General features: G+C 39.5%; 1 protein-coding gene and 1 long non-coding RNA gene across 2 annotated transcripts; both read left to right on the plus strand.

Annotated features, from left to right (window-relative positions):
• Positions 1-1,137: 1,137 nt before the first annotated feature.
• Positions 1,138-9,369, plus strand: LOC121856544 (mediator of RNA polymerase II transcription subunit 27-like; the record flags this gene model as incomplete). Its single annotated transcript, XM_042352142.1, has 4 exons — positions 1,138-1,203; positions 3,976-4,083; positions 4,635-4,754; positions 8,959-9,369. Coding segments are annotated over 4 exons (429 nt in total), but the record flags the coding sequence as incomplete, so codon positions are not given.
• A 469-nt stretch (positions 9,370-9,838) lies between these two features.
• On the plus strand, positions 9,839-17,980 carry LOC121856543. The gene is made up of 4 exons (XR_006087000.1): positions 9,839-9,863; positions 10,512-10,672; positions 15,630-15,789; positions 16,565-17,980. It is a non-coding gene; the product is annotated as an uncharacterized LOC121856543 (long non-coding RNA).
• The last annotated feature ends 763 nt before the right edge of the window (positions 17,981-18,743 follow it).

An 18,743-nucleotide genomic window follows, 5' to 3' on the forward strand; every position in this document is an offset into this window, starting at 1 on the left:
TATGTTAATCCTTTCCATTCATGTAATTACTTATGTATAATTTAGGAGGTTAACGAATTTTTCGGTTAACGAGCAACCTTCTGGAACGAATTGAGCTCGTTAACCGAGGGACCACTGTACAGATGGCGTTACGTTCCTGAAAACCCCATCGCAGTTCAAAATATCGTAAATCAAGATTATTAAAACATGGGGTTCAATGGGATATGTTACCAGCCAGTCCGACACCCACACGTATCACCGAAAATAAAATTCCTACAATAATGATATTCATAAAACACAATTAAACAACACTTGTCCCCATCGAGGCTAAGGGGACTCTTGAATGGTGGAGTGGACACATCACTCTGACTCCCATACAACTTTACAGTGTCAAGCTTTACCTCCAGAGGCATGGTTTTCCTGGATGTCTTGGCCGTCTCAGACATTTTCAAAGTTACACTGCTCACTTCAGTCACAAAAACAGCGAACGATGATAACTTAGTACAATGATAGTGGCTGACACTGCTTGCATTATGTTCAGAACAACAGAGGCAAAGCACTTTACTTTCACAAAAAATAGCAAAAAATCACTTCACAGTCACCAAAACAGAGTACAATGTAAATGTTTATGATGTCCTCTCACTGTAAGTAAAAAAAAAAATACCGATGGCAAGTAACAATACCAATACTGACCGATAATCATTGAGCTACACGATAACCCATACGAAATTTGTAAATTATGACCACTAATTTTGGGATACAGCCCTTTAATTTGATCTTACGGAAATGGGATAAATGTTCAACATTTTCACCGCAAAAATTGCAATATAGAACAACAACAAAATTCACAGGCATAATCTGTATGGTGTGGGTTTCTTGGTGTTTGCTACCACCAAGTGTGAGTACATAGCCCACCCATGCCACTGAACTTGGTTTGTTTATATCTCCCAGCATGTACGCTTGATCTCATGACCCCATCCTCGGATTTAAGACTGTCCAGTTTATTACCTTTATTCAAGAGGAGTGGAAAGAGGCCATTAAGTGCAAGTGAAAGCAGTAGCGCTAAAAGAGCCCATAAAGGAATCATGTTGGAGATAAAACTTGAAGTTTTATGGAGGCTATGCAGGAAAAAACTTACCCAGATTGCAAAAGCATTAGAGCTTGTTACGTCTCCCACTAATAACTTTTGCACCATCGCACCTCACACAGCACTCATCGTTTGTGGTGAGTTACATTCAAATGTTTTGTATATTTATTATTTTAAAAAAATACTCCATGTACAGTGTGTTTAAAAACGTTTCTTTTCATATATAAGAGTGCTTTTATTACTTCTTTTTGCCCAAAAGTTTCTTTGGGAACACATCTCCAATTATATAATGGAAGTCAATGGGAAAGCGGAGTTCACTTTACGGTCAACTTTTCAAGGGTGCATCCCTTCTGTAAGTCGGGGGATTACTGTATCATAATATTTTGAAATTCTGTATGTCGGGGGATTACTGTATCATAATATTTTGAAATTTTACCTAATATTGTAATGGTCATGATAAGAGCTAACCGAAAAACCTTAAGGATTCATATTACGCTCAAACGTCCACAAAACCTTCTGAGTCCCCCAGTGGAAACGTCCCCCGTTTTCTCTGTTTCCCCCGTCTTTGTCTATGGGAGCTTGGAATATAATCCGCGGATTTAGTAGCAGACGCTGTATGCTGGGACCTGTTGCCATCCAACCCTTTGTAATCAATTTAATTTTGCTTTTGATAGCTGAGTCAGAGTAGAGTATTGCGCAGTTAGCTCAAGGGATAGATGGTATGTAGCTACCGACCGCATGGACCAGCAAGTTGAAGACATGGTCCAAGTAGAACTCGGTACCGATGAGGAAGATTGGGATAAACTTAAAGCAACCTTGCGGAAATTGTTTGTGAAACCAATCCCGCTGGAAGTTGCCCTAGTATTTATGGTGCTAAATGACTATAATAGTTGTGTTCTTGAGTATGTCCACCCAGTAGGGTTGGAAGTGTTATTGAATATGTCCACCCAGTAATGGTGTGAGTATGTTGAGCCTGAGGGCCTAGTACTAGATTTCGTCTGTTAGTACAAACCCATTCTTTCTTCTAATTTCATATTCATGTTTAAATAAACTTTGTATTTGTATAATTGTGTCGATTATTTACCTACAGTATTTACCGTTATTTCTTCCCTATTGCTTGTTACTATCATTACACCTACCCACGAGCCTCCTATCGTCACGCTACCAATGGTGATAAGTATAAGAGTAAAAGGAATTGTTACTGGCACACAGAGGCCCTCATAAATGGTGGCAGTTCAAGCCCTCATAATATAATATGACATTTTTAATACAGGTTGTACCTCTCTAGTCCGGCAACCTCGGGACCTGACCGGTGCCGGACCATGGAAATTCACCCTTTTCCTGGATAGATAGTGACTTGTGCTTATGCCTGGAAGCACTAGCACCACTTTCTCTGCGTCATGGTCTCTTTGAAGACATATTGAAGGGTTAAATGTCGTATAGTAGCTTCTCAAATTTCGCGAGTTTTTTAATTCTTACCGTATTTTATTGGAACACACAAAAAAATAAATAAATAAAAATTTTGACGGCGGAAACTTGAATTTCGACGGGTTTGAATGGCCCGCCAACGTGCAGACGACGTGCATAATCGTGTAAACAGCGTCATTTCTCTTATGTACAAAGATTCATTATTGTTTATTACTGAATGTCTTTTTTATTGAATTAATGTTTGTGTGCAAAATGAGCAATACAATTCATTAATAATACGTAGAAAATTAAAACACATGAGGAAATGACACAGCATTGTTTTCGTTGATTACAAAACCAGTGACTGACTGGTTCTACATATAAAACTGAAGAAATTAAGACCTTGGTTGTAGCTGTAGTAAAATTAATATGGTTGTTTAAAGTAATGTTATTTAATGTTAATAAATGGAACAATAGAAGTAGCTAACGATAATGGTAAAGAAAAAGAGAGATCGCATATGTAAGTGCTCATGCGCACACGTGAAAACATATCGTCATTACTTTACATAAGAATATGAAAGCAACACTTATTTACTGTTCATATATATTTTAATTAATGTTTCTGAATTTGTTTTTATTGAATTAATGTACGTGTGTGCAAAATTAACAATACAATTTATTAATAATACGTGGAATATTAGAGGAGACGAGACGGCTGCCGGCATTGTTTATGTTAAAGCTTACGAAACCAGTGACTGATTGGTTCTACATATAAAACTGAAGAAAATAAGACCCTGAGTTTAGCTGTAGTAAAATTAATGTAAAAAATGAATATGGTTGCTTGAAGTACCTGTAATGTTATTTAATGTTAATAAATGGAACAATATAAGTAGCTAACCATTAATGGTAAAAAAAAAGTGAGTGCTCGTATGTAAGTGCGCACATGTGAAAATATATCGTCATTACTCTACATAAGAATATGAAAGCAACACTTATTTACTGCTCATATATATTGAAGGGTTAAATGTTGTACTCTGTATAGACAAGCAGAGAGAGAGAGAGAGCAGCCGAACTGCTGGATGTAAACAAACCTTAATTTCCCGCGGCTTTTTTTTTTTAAGGGGATTAGCCCACCTGGGCATAGATCACTGACCCACATTGGGGCCTGAAGGGCAAAAATTTAATACTCCTGTAATAATAATAATAATTCAGATAAGGGAAAAAAAAAAAGAAAAAAAAAAAGCTGCCTATCTACCTATTGGACAAACTAAAATCGTTCCGGACCATAGAATGCCGGATTAGAGAGGTACAACCTGTATATATTTTGCAACAGAAAAAGATTGCGAATTATGGGTTTTTTACTGTACGGTGGGCCACCTTGACCAGACAGCCCATTTGGGGCAGTGTAGAAACAACTATTTTATTCTAATGAAATTATTTATAGCATCATATTTCAGTACCTGTACCTGCCATTACATGATGAAATCAAATTTTTATTGCAGGTGACTCTGGGTCGTGTGCTGAGGGCTGTGGTAACTTTCAAAGGAATATTGATTGAATGGGTTGTTGTGAGAGCATATAATGAACCATTACTTGATGAGGATGGAAAGGTGGGTTTGTCAAAATAAGTTGTTTTAAGTTTTTCTGACTTTTGAGATTTCATAGGAAAACTTAACTCATAAGACAGAATTACTCAAATAGTGAATTTATTATAGGTATTATTGGTATTACAGTATTGTATACAGTTTAAGTGATGTAAATTGTGCTGTTTTCTGTCCTGCCATCTGTGGCTGCATTTCTCTCACAACCTATCTTTGTATACAGTATACATACTGTGTTACGCCAAGTGTATACCTTGTATAAAAGTGCGATAAATCAGAACAGTTCATCCGAATATGCCACTAGTTGATGCTGAGTTAACCATCTTATCAATAAATTATATCTAAAAAAAAAAAAGCTGAAAATATTTTTTGTAAACCCCCAGTAATCAAAGGATGAATTGTACTGCACCTAGTTTATGAGAGGTTCATTAGAGGTAATGTATACAGTACTGTATATACAATACAGAAGTTTGTTGGAGTATCAGGATGTAATGCAGATGCAAAACATTTCACTCAAAATACTTGAAACTTTTATTATGACCAGATTTTGTTTTCCCCAGGTTGACTTGTACACACCATCCCAATACAAAGTGTTTCAGAAAGTGACCGACAATGCAAATGCTGCGATGTTGAACTTCTGTTCACCAGGATTTTCTGACTTGTCTATCCGCTCCTTCTTTGTAAGTACAGTACAGTACTTATTTGTGTAATGAATGGAAGCTCAGTGATTCTTGTTTTTAAAGTTTTTCATCAGTTCAGAGTGAGCTGACTCAGCATTACCATTACCACCTCCAACTCTGTTCAACGCAAAGGACTTCCACGTCCCAGTTGTCCTCCATCTCTCTCATCATGCTTTAAATCCATGTGGGTCTCGCTGTTCCTCTTCTTTTGGCTCCTACAGGTGTCCACCTCATAGCTTCCCTTATTATTTTCTCTAGTTGAACACGAAGAATGTGCCCCATCTACAGGTACAGTGGTCTCTCATCATCCACTCTTAAACGTATACCTGTAGTACATTTGCAATTTCCCGTATGGTTTCCTTTCTGACAAGATCCTGCCATCTTATTCACAGTATTCTCCCGAGTGTTTTACTTTTAAAATTCCAAAACTGACTATATAGTTTCATTGTTGTACTGTGTTTCTCTTCCATAAACCAAAACAGACCTCACCAATGATATGAACATTTTCATTTTGGTGTGGTTTGTCAATATTTGTGAGTTATAAGTACAGTCTCTCCTTGACTTACGGCATATTCAACTTATGACAACCCGGACATACGACGTCCCTGTCTCCTTCTCTGCTTCATCCAATTAATGTAGTCTCCATGCTTAATTAAAAAATTATTGAGGCCCCGTGTGCTTTCACCTGACTACATTAAAGGTAAGTGCCCAGTAACACTTTATTCATTTTTCATTATTGATTACTTTTACTGTACTGTATTTCATTTTAGAATTTCTGTATTATTTTCCCCTTTTCGACTTACGACCTGGTCGTCTGGACGGAACCCGTCGTAAGTCGAGGAGAGACTGTACAGTATTAGCCAACATACACATAACTTGGTTTGCTGTCTTCAGTCTCAAGCGATCAATTATTATTGAAAATAGGACCCAGGTACAGGAATATCCTGGTTGTTGCAAAGGATGCATTTCTAAAAGTCATTATGAATATTGAGACAATTTTCCCCATAAGAATCGGTGTAATAGAGGGGGGATGCGTTCCCAGCCGGCAGCTTTCACAACATATTTTTTTATATACAGTACTGTACATTCCTCATTATCTGTGGCAATTAGGGACCAGGGTTGCGTGTATATTGTAGTACCAGTAAATATGAGGAATAAATAAAAATTATACTGATAAATAAAATTTTTTAAATATACCTCCTTATCAGTCGGTAATACACTACACACAGGACACGGGAAACTGAAGCGCCTTAGATCCCCAAAGCTACTCCCTCCTCCTCCTCCTCCTCGCGTGATTTGCGCGCTAATTCCCGTGGACGTAAGGAATGTTTATTCCCTTATGTTTTTAACCTTATGATAATCATTTCTTTTATTTTTTTCCGCATTGTGTGTATGTAACAGAGTAAAAGAAAAAAATGTATATCTACCTGAAATTATGTTGAAAAATAAAAAAATATACAGCTCACAACTTGGTCTGGTAGGGGGAGGCTGAGATCCCCAATACCACACCCCCTTTTTCTTCTCATGATTTGCACACTAACCTCCCGTGGACGTAAGATATTTTTATTCTCTATGTTTTTGACCTTATGATGATCATTTATTTATTTATTTAATTATTTTTTCATGTTCTGTATGAAGAATTGTGTATGCATGTAAGAGTAAAATAAATGAATAAAATTTAATATTTGAGTTTAATTTTTTATTTTTTTTTTTGAGAATCGGTTATTTTGCAAAATGACCGGCATACATATTGGTACTTTGTAAAATAACTTACAAACAGATAACCTAAACTAACCAAACCTTATGGTGGAATAAGGTTAGGTTAGGTTTGGATGGCTATTGTACCTTGATGCACAATTAAATGGTCCTGTTGTTTTTGTTTTCTTTTAACTTTGGACTGTGCGCTGTCCTAACCATAAGGTTAGGTTAGTTTAGGTAGTCTGTTTGTAAGTTATTTTACAAAATTACCAATATGCATGCTGGCCATTTTGCTAAGTAACTGATTCTGCAAAAAACTTAACAGAAATATCAATAATAGGTTTTTTAACACTTAATTTAGTAGAAGAGATGGCTGGGCACATGGGGATGGGGGGTTGGTTCCGAGGCAGAGGGCAGATTATTGGCCCTCACCTGTATCACTATCCACCACAGAGGCTTGCAGGGCCTCTTTGTCAAACCCCTCAAAGTCCATATCCTCACTATCACTGACTTGGGCCGGCTGTGGTGGGTGGCGGGTGAAGAACTCAGTAATGTTTTGTTGACTGGGCAACCTTGTGCGTACCCTGCCCGCGCCGCTTCCCGCGTAAATGATGGAATGACCCGTGTAAATAAAAATTGTCGGTCTGGCAAGGTGCCGCGTAAATGACCAAACGCGTAAACCAAATCCACTTAAATCGAGACTATACTGTATACCCAAAATTACGAATTGAAAAATATCTACTGTAATTGAGAGGTGATATTGTGTCCTATGTACAGTTTTGTATACGGTATAATGTACTGTATTGTAAATGTGTATACTGTACTGTACACAAAACTGGGCAAACCTTACAAGAGGTGTCTGACACTACAACATTAAAGTGTGTCACATTAGCCTGATGGCCAATATGGGGAAGTGCAAACAGTTTGGCTGGCACTGCACTTTGACTACTAAGTCTTTGGTACATTAGCAGACTGGTTGACTGGCACTGCACTTGATCGCATTCACTTTTCTGAACTTTAGGGATTGGTACCAACTACATTTGGGTGGATTGGGGTTGTCCTGGATGCAAATCTTCAATATGAGCAGGCAGGATTTAGGAGAGCAAAGGGCTGCAGTGATCAAATCTTTGTACTTAATCATGATACAGCAGAATGTGGAATACAGGTTGGACCCCGCTAATCTGGGACCCGATAGTCCGGCAGCTTCAATGGTTCGGGATGGTATCATAGCTCACTTCTAGTGGCTGTTGCCACTATTTTATCTTTAAATACTTATAATTTACCCCTAAATATGCCTCTTAAGAGACCAGCAAGCAGTGGAAGTTTTTGAAATGCAATAAAACGTAAGCATGTGACATTAACTATTTTAGAAAAGATTTCTATACTGAAGAAATTCGACAGTAATAGTACATTTAATGCATTATTTTGCCTTTTTTAACCTCGGCTTCGGTGGTTTGGAATTTTTGCAAATCTGGAACCAGTCTGGTCCCAAGCTTCCCGGATTAGCGAGGTCCAACCTGTACTGTATAGAAAACCAATCCCTGTTATTGTTTTCATCAATTTTGAGAAGACTCTAAACAGCATGCATCAATCAGCACTCTGGAGAACTCTATGAAATAATGGATTACCAGAGAAATGCAGTATGGCATATTAATAGGTGTAGTAGATGATGTATTAATGTTGATGGTCAACTCTCACCTGAATCTTGTGTGGAGAGTGGTATGCTGCAGGGAAATGTTTTGTCCCTTCTTCTGTTTGCTGTGCTCTTCAGTTTTGTTGTGAGATGAATGGTGATAAAAGAAAGGGGGAACAGATGGGTAGAAAACAAGTACTGTACCTCGCAGATTTGTACCACTGTACTGTATGGAGACAATGTGGTACAGTATTGTGAATGGGAGTTCACAAAACATATAGGTGATAGTGAACAGGCTATAGGAGAAGGGAAAAGGATTGGTCTGACTGTCTTGTACTGTACAGTAAATGACAAAACCATCTTCCCAGTTTGGGATGAAAGTATCAAGGATTACTCGAGCCTTCTGACACGCTCTATCCCTCTGGGAACTTTTGAACAGTTAGTGGGCCTGGAAAGGACTAATCCTGAGTTTCCAGATTATCCCTGTTGTCCATTTATCATGACTGAACTATATCATTTAAAAGCATACCCCACTTATTTGCAAAGCAATTTAGAAATAAATAATATCTGGAGATGGCATGTTGCTTTAAAATAAGAAAAATTAAATGCATGGGTGTGTATGTGTATGAAGTGAACAAATGTGTGGACTTGGCATGTTACCAAGTTAGACAGTCCTCTTACCAGGCCAAGCTGTGTTACTGTACTCCCAAATAATTGGGTACAATTGTATTATAGAATGTACAAAAAAAAATTCTCATACTGTATATTGAAGATTACCTTTTGTAATAAGTGCATTAAAATCAGTTCAGAAAGACTGAAGCGATTACCATATGTAAAAATTTATTCAATGATTGAATTTTTTCTCCTTGACAGACCTGGCTGCATAGTTTTGTTTCTCTCTTCACTGATGTGTGCAAGAGGTGTAGTAATCATCTTCATAACCACATGCCCCCAACATGGAGAGAATTTCGGACATTAGACCCCGTTCATGAAGAATGTAAAGCATGAGCAGAGCATTAATTTTTTTTTGTTAAACATTTGTCGTGAGATAGTGTGGAGGCAAGTGTATAATGATATGCTAAGAATATAAGAATGTAATATTCATTTTAATATCAAGTTTCTTTTGTATCATACTTGAATCATTCGCAAAATGGAGTTTTGTAACTATAGACTTTAGACAGTTTATGTAGATTTAATAGATTTGCATTCGTATGAATTTTATCACATTTCTGTTTAGATTGTAATACAAATATTATTCAAAGAAAAAATAAAGTTACCAATACCTATTAGCTTTTATTTGAAATTAGGGGAGAAGTTAAAACTAAGAAATACAGTAAATGTGTTTCATATACAGTAAGTCCACGTTTAACGTTGCAATTGACAATGTTGTTTCGTTATAACGTCGATACTCTTTAGATACCCCTGATTCGGAAAACGTCCCGCCAATTCAGTATAACGCCATGGACTACTTTGTATGGCGCATCACCCAGTCAGCGGGAGGAGGAACCACCCTCCGGCTCTCAGTGACTCGCCACCCTCCTCCTCTCCCACCCTCTTCCTCTCCACTCCCCACCACACACTTGCTTCATATACGCCAATCAGTGAGTACAATACAAAATGAAATAGTTTATTTACCTTTTTGGATGTATAATATAAACTATTTTCTATAAAAATTTCATTGACTTCATATATGCTTAATGTATTTTATGGGGTAAAGTGGTCCTCTCCCCCACCTAGTCAATCTCCGCAACCAGGACCTTCTTCCTCATCAGAATAAAGTGAGTATCCTAATTGGGATATGTAAATTAACATTTTACCTTCCGGTAAATGTTCCTAATATTGGAAAATATTCCAAATAGTTTATAATCATATTCTGGACCTAAGCTAGCGGAGCCTTATACACAAAGTCACCTCCCTCTCCACCTCCTGCTCGTGTATTCAAAGCTAGGCGTCGCATTCTGGATTGAACAAAATGCTGTTTTTTTCTAAACAAGTTTTTGTGATATAGTCCAGAATGTGACGTCGACAACCCACCCAACTCCACCCCTCGAGAGTTGACTTTTGTTTACTGCTCGCTCTAAGGCAAGAGATGACGGTGGCAGTGCATGTGATGGAGGGGGTTTTGAGAATTGCAATTAAATGCCAGGTAGCGACGTGTCCTAATATTACGTATTTAAGTAATTATTAGATGTTTTAATTGCCTGTATGTTGGCCTGGCGAGTTAATGCTAGGCATTTACTTACCTAGGTATAAAGCTAGACGTCGCATTATGGATTGAACAAAAATACTATTTTCTATAAAAATTTCATTGAATTTATATATGCGTAATGTATTTTGTGGGGTAAAGGGAGGCTGGGGAACATAACTCCCATATTTTATCTATTTCTTCTGGGGAAAATTGATTCCGTTAACGTCATGGTTTTCAGGAACGGAACCACCACTTTAAGCGAGGACTTACAGTACTGTACTGTGCATATATATTCAGCCTTCAACTCCTTCACTACATGGATGCCACTTAGAATATGTTATTTGGCTAGCACCAGATGATTTTATTCAGCACAGAGAGGAACCTTCACACAAGGGGTTGGTACGTAGACTATCTCCACTAATCTCTTCATTATGGGAAGGCCACTTAAGATATTTAATTTTGCCAGAGCCAGACAATTTTATTCAGCTTAAGGGGTTAATTTTTTTGGTTTAACAGAATCTTATGAAATTACCAGCTAGTGTACCTTATGAATAAAGAAAATAGTGCACAATAATACAGATATAAAAGACAAATTAAGAGAGTAAGGGTATACTGTATGGTGTGAGATGGATGTATCTGAGAGCAGCTGGCAGTTTGTCAATGTATCATGACACTGTATACCTCACTGTGGACATGTATATCACACAAATGTTCCATCACCAATAAATGAAAGTTTAAACAACATTATTCAATTTTTATACTGTACAGTGGAAGGTTTGCTGTTACTGGTATATTACACTGACATTTGTGCACAAAAACTCTTGTAACTTGGTTGAGCAGGGGACATTCCAAAACCAACTTCAAGTACTTTGGTTGGATAAAGGTGAGACAGCATCCAGCATAGATTTGTTTTGAATCATTGGTATTGTAGACACCTATACTTTGTTTTGGAAACCTTTCCAGTGGTAGTGTATTCAAAATCAAATTTTGCACTGGTACTGACTATGCTCAATGAATATGGGGGCATGAAGATCTGTCAACACACAATTATGGAGGTTTCAAAACTCTGCTGGTGAATATTCCTTTGAAATAAATATATAATACTGTACTTCAATGAATATACAATTTAGTGATCTTTCAAGTGAATTACAACATGGTGAATACCAATACATTTTAGATAAATAGACATAACTAATGTATTCTATTTAGTAGGTACAGTACTGTAGTAGGCAGCTATCAAACAGGGAGGCACTACTGCCTGGGAAGATATTGGAAGCATAATGTGTTGTCTCATGGTAGACCCTGCTGCCATATGGCATCAAAAAAATTGTGACCAAGTCCCAGGTTACTGATCTGCCTTTCTTCCTCATTTACATACAATTGCAGGGTCTCAATTGTGTGTCTTAGTTTGACAATACAACATAAATACTGCATATCGTTTCTTGCTCCACCACACCAGCGTCCTCCAGGTACTCTTGCTACCCCAACAGCTCCCAAGGCATCTGTTCAACCCCCACCCGCCCTCTCACCAGACGTCACGTTTCAGCTTTTTCGTGAGTGGAGGCGGCGTTGGACAGATTACTCCACGATGGTGGACCTTGACAGCATGCCTCCAAACAAACAGCTCATCCAACTGCGGATGTGTTTGTCGCTGGAGACCCAGAGAGTTTTGGAGCACACGTTGCAAGTGCCTCCCGATTCTACATCTTCAGTGACGGATGTGCTCGACCTTTTACAGGAGCACGTTAAGGGTCGGAACAACGAGGCTTTGCGTCGCCGTGCCTTTACCAGCTGCAAGCAGGCGGAGAACGAATCCTTTGACGACTTTTTTGTACGTTTGAAGAGTTTGTCGGAGGAGATCGACGTCTGCAAGGCGCACAGCCGGGAATGTGAGGAAGCCTGGATCAAGCACGGGATCTTGACAGGTGTCAGGCACGAAGAGTTGATGCAGCGACTCATCCCCCTGGACGCTTCCTCCACACTCCAGGTGGTAGTGACTGAATGTCGGTCATACGAGGCCACCAAGTCCGCCACCTCTGCCTTACGGGCCCCACCTGCTGTGAGAGCTATCTCACAATACAAGAAGGATAAGAAGGCGGCCAACAACGCGAAGGCTGCCACACGTTCTTCCACGCCTCCGCCTAGTGCTTCCTGTGGCAGCTGTGGAAAGCAGCACAGCCCCAAGACTTGCCCGGCCGCCGACGCACTGTGTCGTGGATGTGACCGTAAGGCCACAAGTGTCAGGCCTGCGGTCGCTATGGACACTACGACAAGTGCTGCCGCCAACCCAAGCCCAAAAGCCCGAGACGAGGAGGACAGCAGCGCACTTCCCTCGGGGTGGTTCGCACGCAGCCCCCTCCAGATGGCCCACGCAGCCCCAAGCAGCAGCGGAGTCACATCAGGAGGGTGGAATCGACCACACGCCCCAGGGCTACCCCTTCCCCTACTATCCGCGTCGCCGTCACACACGGTGATGTGTCGGGTCACATCGAGGTGATACCAGACACCGGCGCCGATACTACGGTGATAGGCCTGAAGCACCTCCAGAAACTGGGCCTCACCAAACGCGGCCTGGGACCACCGCCGCAGCTGCAGTACTACAATGCGGACGGTTCCCAGATGCCGGACGCTGTGGGCTCCTTTCAGGCAGAGATCACCTACGGCGACAGGTCGTGTTACTGATGGATCGACGTGCGGCCTACTCTCGCTACACCCTTGTTGTCGTGGGTGCACTGCAAGGAGTTAGGCGTGGTGCCCAGAGACTTTCCTGAGCAGATCCCAGCTGCTCGGTACACCGCCAGCAGGGTGCGTGAGTTAACGAGCGACGCGCCTGGCACTGCCACACAGAGCTGCCCAGAACCCGCATCCACTCCCACCCACACAGGACGCTCCCCTGCCCAGATCCTGTATGGTCACCCTCTCCGCTCTTGTGTTCCTACACACGCCAAGGCCTTTGCGAAGGACTGGCAGACCAAAGCCGAGAGCTGTGACCGCCGCGCCGCTTCACGTGCCCAGGACGCCAAAGCTCGGTATGACGACCGTGCCCGCCCCCTTCAGCCACTGGAGATTGGTGCCCTTGTCTGCGTCTGGGACCCGACGACGACACGTTGGGACAAGGTGGGCATAGTGATGGGCGTCGGCCGGTCGCGGGACTACAAGGTCAGGATGCCGAGCGGCCGTGTCTGGTGGAGGAACCGCCGCTTCCTCCGGCCAGTCCCACCCCCTGCTGCTGGCCCCCTGACCGAGGACGAGTCACCTACACCTCACGAGGATCCGCCCCACAGTGCACCTCGACGCTCGGAGCGACTTAGGACTAAGAAGTCCGCTCAAGACAAAGACTATGAGCGTGAGGGGGGAGGGAGATGTAGGTTATGTATATAAGCTACTGTGCCGAGTAGCAACCCTGTACATAAGCTACTGTGCCAAGTAGCAACCCTGTACATAAGCTACTGTGCCGAGTAGCATTTATATATATAATCACGTGGCAACACTGCACGTGTTATGTGGCAACATTGCCCCGAGGCTGCCATATGGCAAGGCAGCTTCAGTCTGACTGTGTGAGCCGTGCTTGGCACACGCTGGTCACCACTTGTATTTCTCTCATCCACAATAAACGGACTCAGTGTTACTCAGTGTTTCCCTAGCCATCACAGCATTCTTCAGGGCACACTAGTAACCTACACATCCAGCAAAATTACAAAACTACTGGTATGGACTGTAAACAGAAGTGGTCCCAAAACTGATCCCTGTGAGACGACAAACTGCAAAGGGACCGGGTCTGAAACGGTTCCACCAACTATCACACATTGAGATCACTCTGACAGATAAGACTCAAACAGTGAGAATGCATCATCATGGACACTGAATGACCAAAGATCCTGAAGCCATGCTGCAAATGCTGCAGAGAGATCCAGTAGGGCCAGGAGGGAGGACTTTTCTGTGCAAGTGTTTATTACCAAATCATTATGAATTCAACATAGGCAGTTTCAGTTGAATGATGCAACCTATAGGCTGACTGGACCAGATGGATCACTTGCTTCTCTCTAACAGAGAAAGTAACTAATCCAGCATAGTATGATCTCTGATGAAAATGAGACTCGAGACTGGATGACTATAATTTTACATATTTTCAGTATCAAGACCAGAAGTGGATGTAATAAAGCCTGTTTTTCAGATCACACAAAATTACCCTCTGAAAATCACATATGTATGATTCTACAAATAAAGTCTGCAGTATGTTCATAAGAGAGTGATACCTTAAATACATTTGTAAGATCACGACAACAAAGTCTTCTTCAAATCCTTGATATAGTGCAGAATGTTGTTCACCTCTGTAAGACAAAATGATGAAAGAGTGAGTTCTATTGTGTAACTTGGTTGAAAATAACTGAAAATTTCTCATCTAAAGAAACACAATCAAGGTCACATGATATCTTTGTCATAAAAACCTTAGGAAAAATCTGAGGCAAGCTGACCATTTGAAGTGGAACAAAGCATAGTAATTCCAGACCTTTGGCCCAACAGCCCATTCATAACTGTATATATTTTTTTCTGGTCACTGCCACATGAGGCCATTTGACTTCTGTAGTATACAATATTCAGCGTTGTGTGCCCACACTGAACAAACAACAGCCGTACGCACAGTCATATTATGTACTCTGATCTAGTACGGTCTGTTCACTGCCTGTGCTTCTCTCATTCAGCACTTCTACGATCCATTCCAACGAGAGTCATCTCGTACTGTAATTTTCTTTGCCACCTCTGGACAATAATGGTTTGAAATGGACTAGAAGACATCATTATGTAATATCAGCATCTCCTCAAAGGGCAAATCAGAGGAGTCGACCCAGTTCAAAGAATGATCAACTCCCTGATCCATCATGATCTGGTCAATGTTTTTATAGTTCTTGAAGGTAATACTTTAGCAATATTGCTGTACAGTAATATGAAATGATAACTTAACCACTCTCCTATTACATTTACCAGGTAGTCATAAGCTAATACAATTGTGTTGTCATTGAATTTCTAACTGTCACATCGTATTCATATGCCATACTTCAGTTACTTGGCAGGCATTGTATTTACTTCTTCATGGGAATTCACACCGTTAAACTGTCAGAACACAACACTAACACAAAGAGAGGATTCTTATTTTTCAGGGAGAGATAATTTTGCTTTATTCTGTACAAATTTATTGCCTTCAGTTGTTCGGGTGTGAATTATTAAAGTGTAATGATTTTAACTTCTTGAAATAAAACAAAATTTGTGGCACAGTTGGTGTAGGTACTGTAGATAGATAGGTTGAATGTATTGGTCTTTTTAATTTGTTTTCTTATTAATATTTTTTTTTCTCCAGGATTTGTGGGCTTTTTCAATACCATCATTCTGTGGCCTGGGTTCCCCCTGTTGGATGTTTTTGGATGGGAGACATTTCAGTTGCCAAATCTGCAACACCTGTTCTACATGTCTGTTAATGGCTTAGTAGGAACTGTCCTGTCTGAACTTCTTTGGCTTTGGTTAGTAATGCTTTATCAATTAAACCATTTATAACAAAGTATTGACATTGTCAATCTCATTTATGAAATTTGATTAATATGTCCAGAATTTTTATGGTTGGGCACTGATGACCATGACCTCTTTGAAATGTTGATTCCGGCCATTATCTCCCATATGTTTAAACCATAGATTATGATTATTGAAAAACCATCATAAAAAAGGAAAATAAAAAACTATAGGTACAGTAGCTAAAAGAAGTATCTGTGCTTACTCTGTGTGAAACAATATGATACCTTAGGTTAGTTTATAATCATCTTGAGCCTGACTAGACAGTATGGCATCAAGTACTTTTTGAGAATGGACTCTGTGGTTTGAGGATGCTAGATTGTGTAAAGTGACAGGGAAAATGTAGAAGGATGTCTTTGAGCATTGTTGTGGAAGGGAACAATATCGCACAATGCATGTGTCTTAGCGGTTTAGAGGATGAGTGACAAAAACGAACAGTGTGTGTGTGTATATGTTCTTGATTGTAGCCACTGTATCATAAAAGAGAAAAAGGATGTACCAAATAGGTGCTTACCTTTATACTTTATTTCTTGAAATAAAGTCTGAATTTGTTTCTGAATTGAAGTGTTTCAGAGAATATCATACATTCCTCTCTTAGCTGATAATGCAAGAAAAAAATTTTGCAGTAAAGATTCTTTTTTTTTTTAATTGTCTTCTTAGTTAACACCTTCTATAATTGTTTGACCTACATTGGAATTACTTGGGAATTGAAGGTGTTTTATTTTGCAGGGGATGCTTCCTTACTTCATCATTGATGGCTACTTTATCTTTGAGCTTAACTATTCCCTTGACAATGTTTGTGGACATCTGGCTCAAGGGCATCAAGTATTCACTGCTAATTTATATTGGTGCAATTCCCATGATGACATCTTTTATTGCTGTCTCACTTCTCACACATTATGAAAGCTGGGACCCATTGATGGATGGAATGAAATATCTTCATAGAAAGTGTTGGAGAAGAAACCACATGTACAGGTAAATTTAACTTTATATAATTTTCTTTGTAGTTGAAGCTGATGGTATACAATATTAAAGAAATATAAATTTTGAATTACAGTATAGATAATAGATGTACACTTAAGTTATATTTTTTCTCCAGATCTTAAAGAAAATATGATAAGTTTTTGTCTCGTAAATGTTATATTGCTTTTAATTTCTGCATATTGGCATCCATCCAAGTGTTTGCCTTGGATGAATCTGTATACTGTACAGGGGCCCCTGAATAATGAACGGGTTACATTTCAGGACCTGTTCATAAGTTGATTTATTCATAACTCAGAACCTTGTTAATAACGCAAAATAAAATATGAATAAAACACCCATCCTTATCTGTCAAATCATAAAATTTATAATGCCATAAGTAACAAATAATGTATGGAGGTGTGCTGCTGAACAAAGTAGTTTTACCTTGGGAAGTACAGTACCAGTGATTTTATTATGAGTAGTATTAGGATCACAATAATTCCATGCTTGTTGTTTGACATCATAAGATGGGTGTACAGTAGGGAGATGGTGCAGGGTGGTGATGGTTAGTTGTTGATCGGTGGTAAAGAGAATACGACATGCACGATTCTCAATAAATCATTTCTTACCATATTTTATGTTATGTACAGTACAGTACTCTTGTGAATGCAGTACTCTACTGCTGTGACGCCATCGTGGATGAAAATAGGCATACGTACTATAGTTAAAAAAGTCAATCTTTGCGATGTTCAGACCCTAGCCCTCTTTCCCATAAGAAGTTCAGTAAAGAATGATTCACAACTAATTGAGGTTTCAGGAACCTAATATCATTCTTTATCGAGGGTCCAGTAATGTATATTGACACCAGTGTAATTCATAAGTTGCTTGGCTATCTAAATACGTATCGTCAATTTATTGTCAAACGACATTTCTAATAGTATTACTCGTAACAGAATATGTACCATTGTTGCCACATGGTACAGTATCTGAATTTTAAATAGTTTTATAGTGGTTTGATAACAAAGGTTTAAAGTACATTATATAAAGGATCAACAAACCATCCTTCTCCCTTATCTCAGTATGTTTATCGCTTCTCTGTGCTTGTTTGAGAAGAAAAGAAATCATTACAATACTCTAATGTGGCTTAGAAATAAAGAAATTATAAAACTAAAAAAAAAAAAATTAAGAGCATGTGTGTGTATGTGTGGGAAGTGAACATATGTATTAAGGCATTGGGTCAGCTGGGTGACTGCCCGGCTGTACTGTGTCACGTGCATACTGTACCAGGAATACCCCAGTTATCGCAAGGGAGGCATTCCTAAAAGTCATTGAAAATAACGAAATTGTGAATATTGGGGCAATTTTCCCCCATAAGAATTAATTTGAATAAGGGGAGATGCTTTCTCAGCCAGCAACTTTCACCACATATATTTCAATAGATACTCCTCATTATCCAAGGCAATTACGGACCTTAGGCACCAGGGTTGCATCATTTGTGCATATACTGTAGTACCAGTAAATGTTAGGAATAAATAAAAATTATACTACTGTAATAAATACTGGCTTCCTCCGGGTTACGGAAGGGATCTATCCTTGAAAATGTTTTTGTGATGTAGATCTCCGTTACGCCGGACCAATTTTCCCATTGAGTCCCATTATTTAATTGTAACATGATAATAAGTGCACACAACACTGAAGCTGCACACTAACTACCATGGACATAAGAAATGTTTAATATCTTTGTTTTTGAACTTAAGATAATCACTTATTTTTTTTTTTTGATGGGTGGGGGGGCATTCTGTATGACAAGTGTGTGCGCATGTAACAGAGTACAGTAAAAGAAAACAAATAAAAATACTTGCACAGTATCTACTCATAATTATGAGTCGAAAAATAACAATATCACAGGAGAAGTAAGGCGATGTGGCTATGATGACATCTAACT

This window comes from Homarus americanus, unplaced genomic scaffold, assembly GCF_018991925.1.
Source record: "Homarus americanus isolate GMGI-L3 unplaced genomic scaffold, GMGI_Hamer_2.0 scaffold13984, whole genome shotgun sequence".
NCBI classification, from domain to species: Eukaryota; Metazoa; Arthropoda; class Malacostraca; order Decapoda; family Nephropidae; genus Homarus; species Homarus americanus.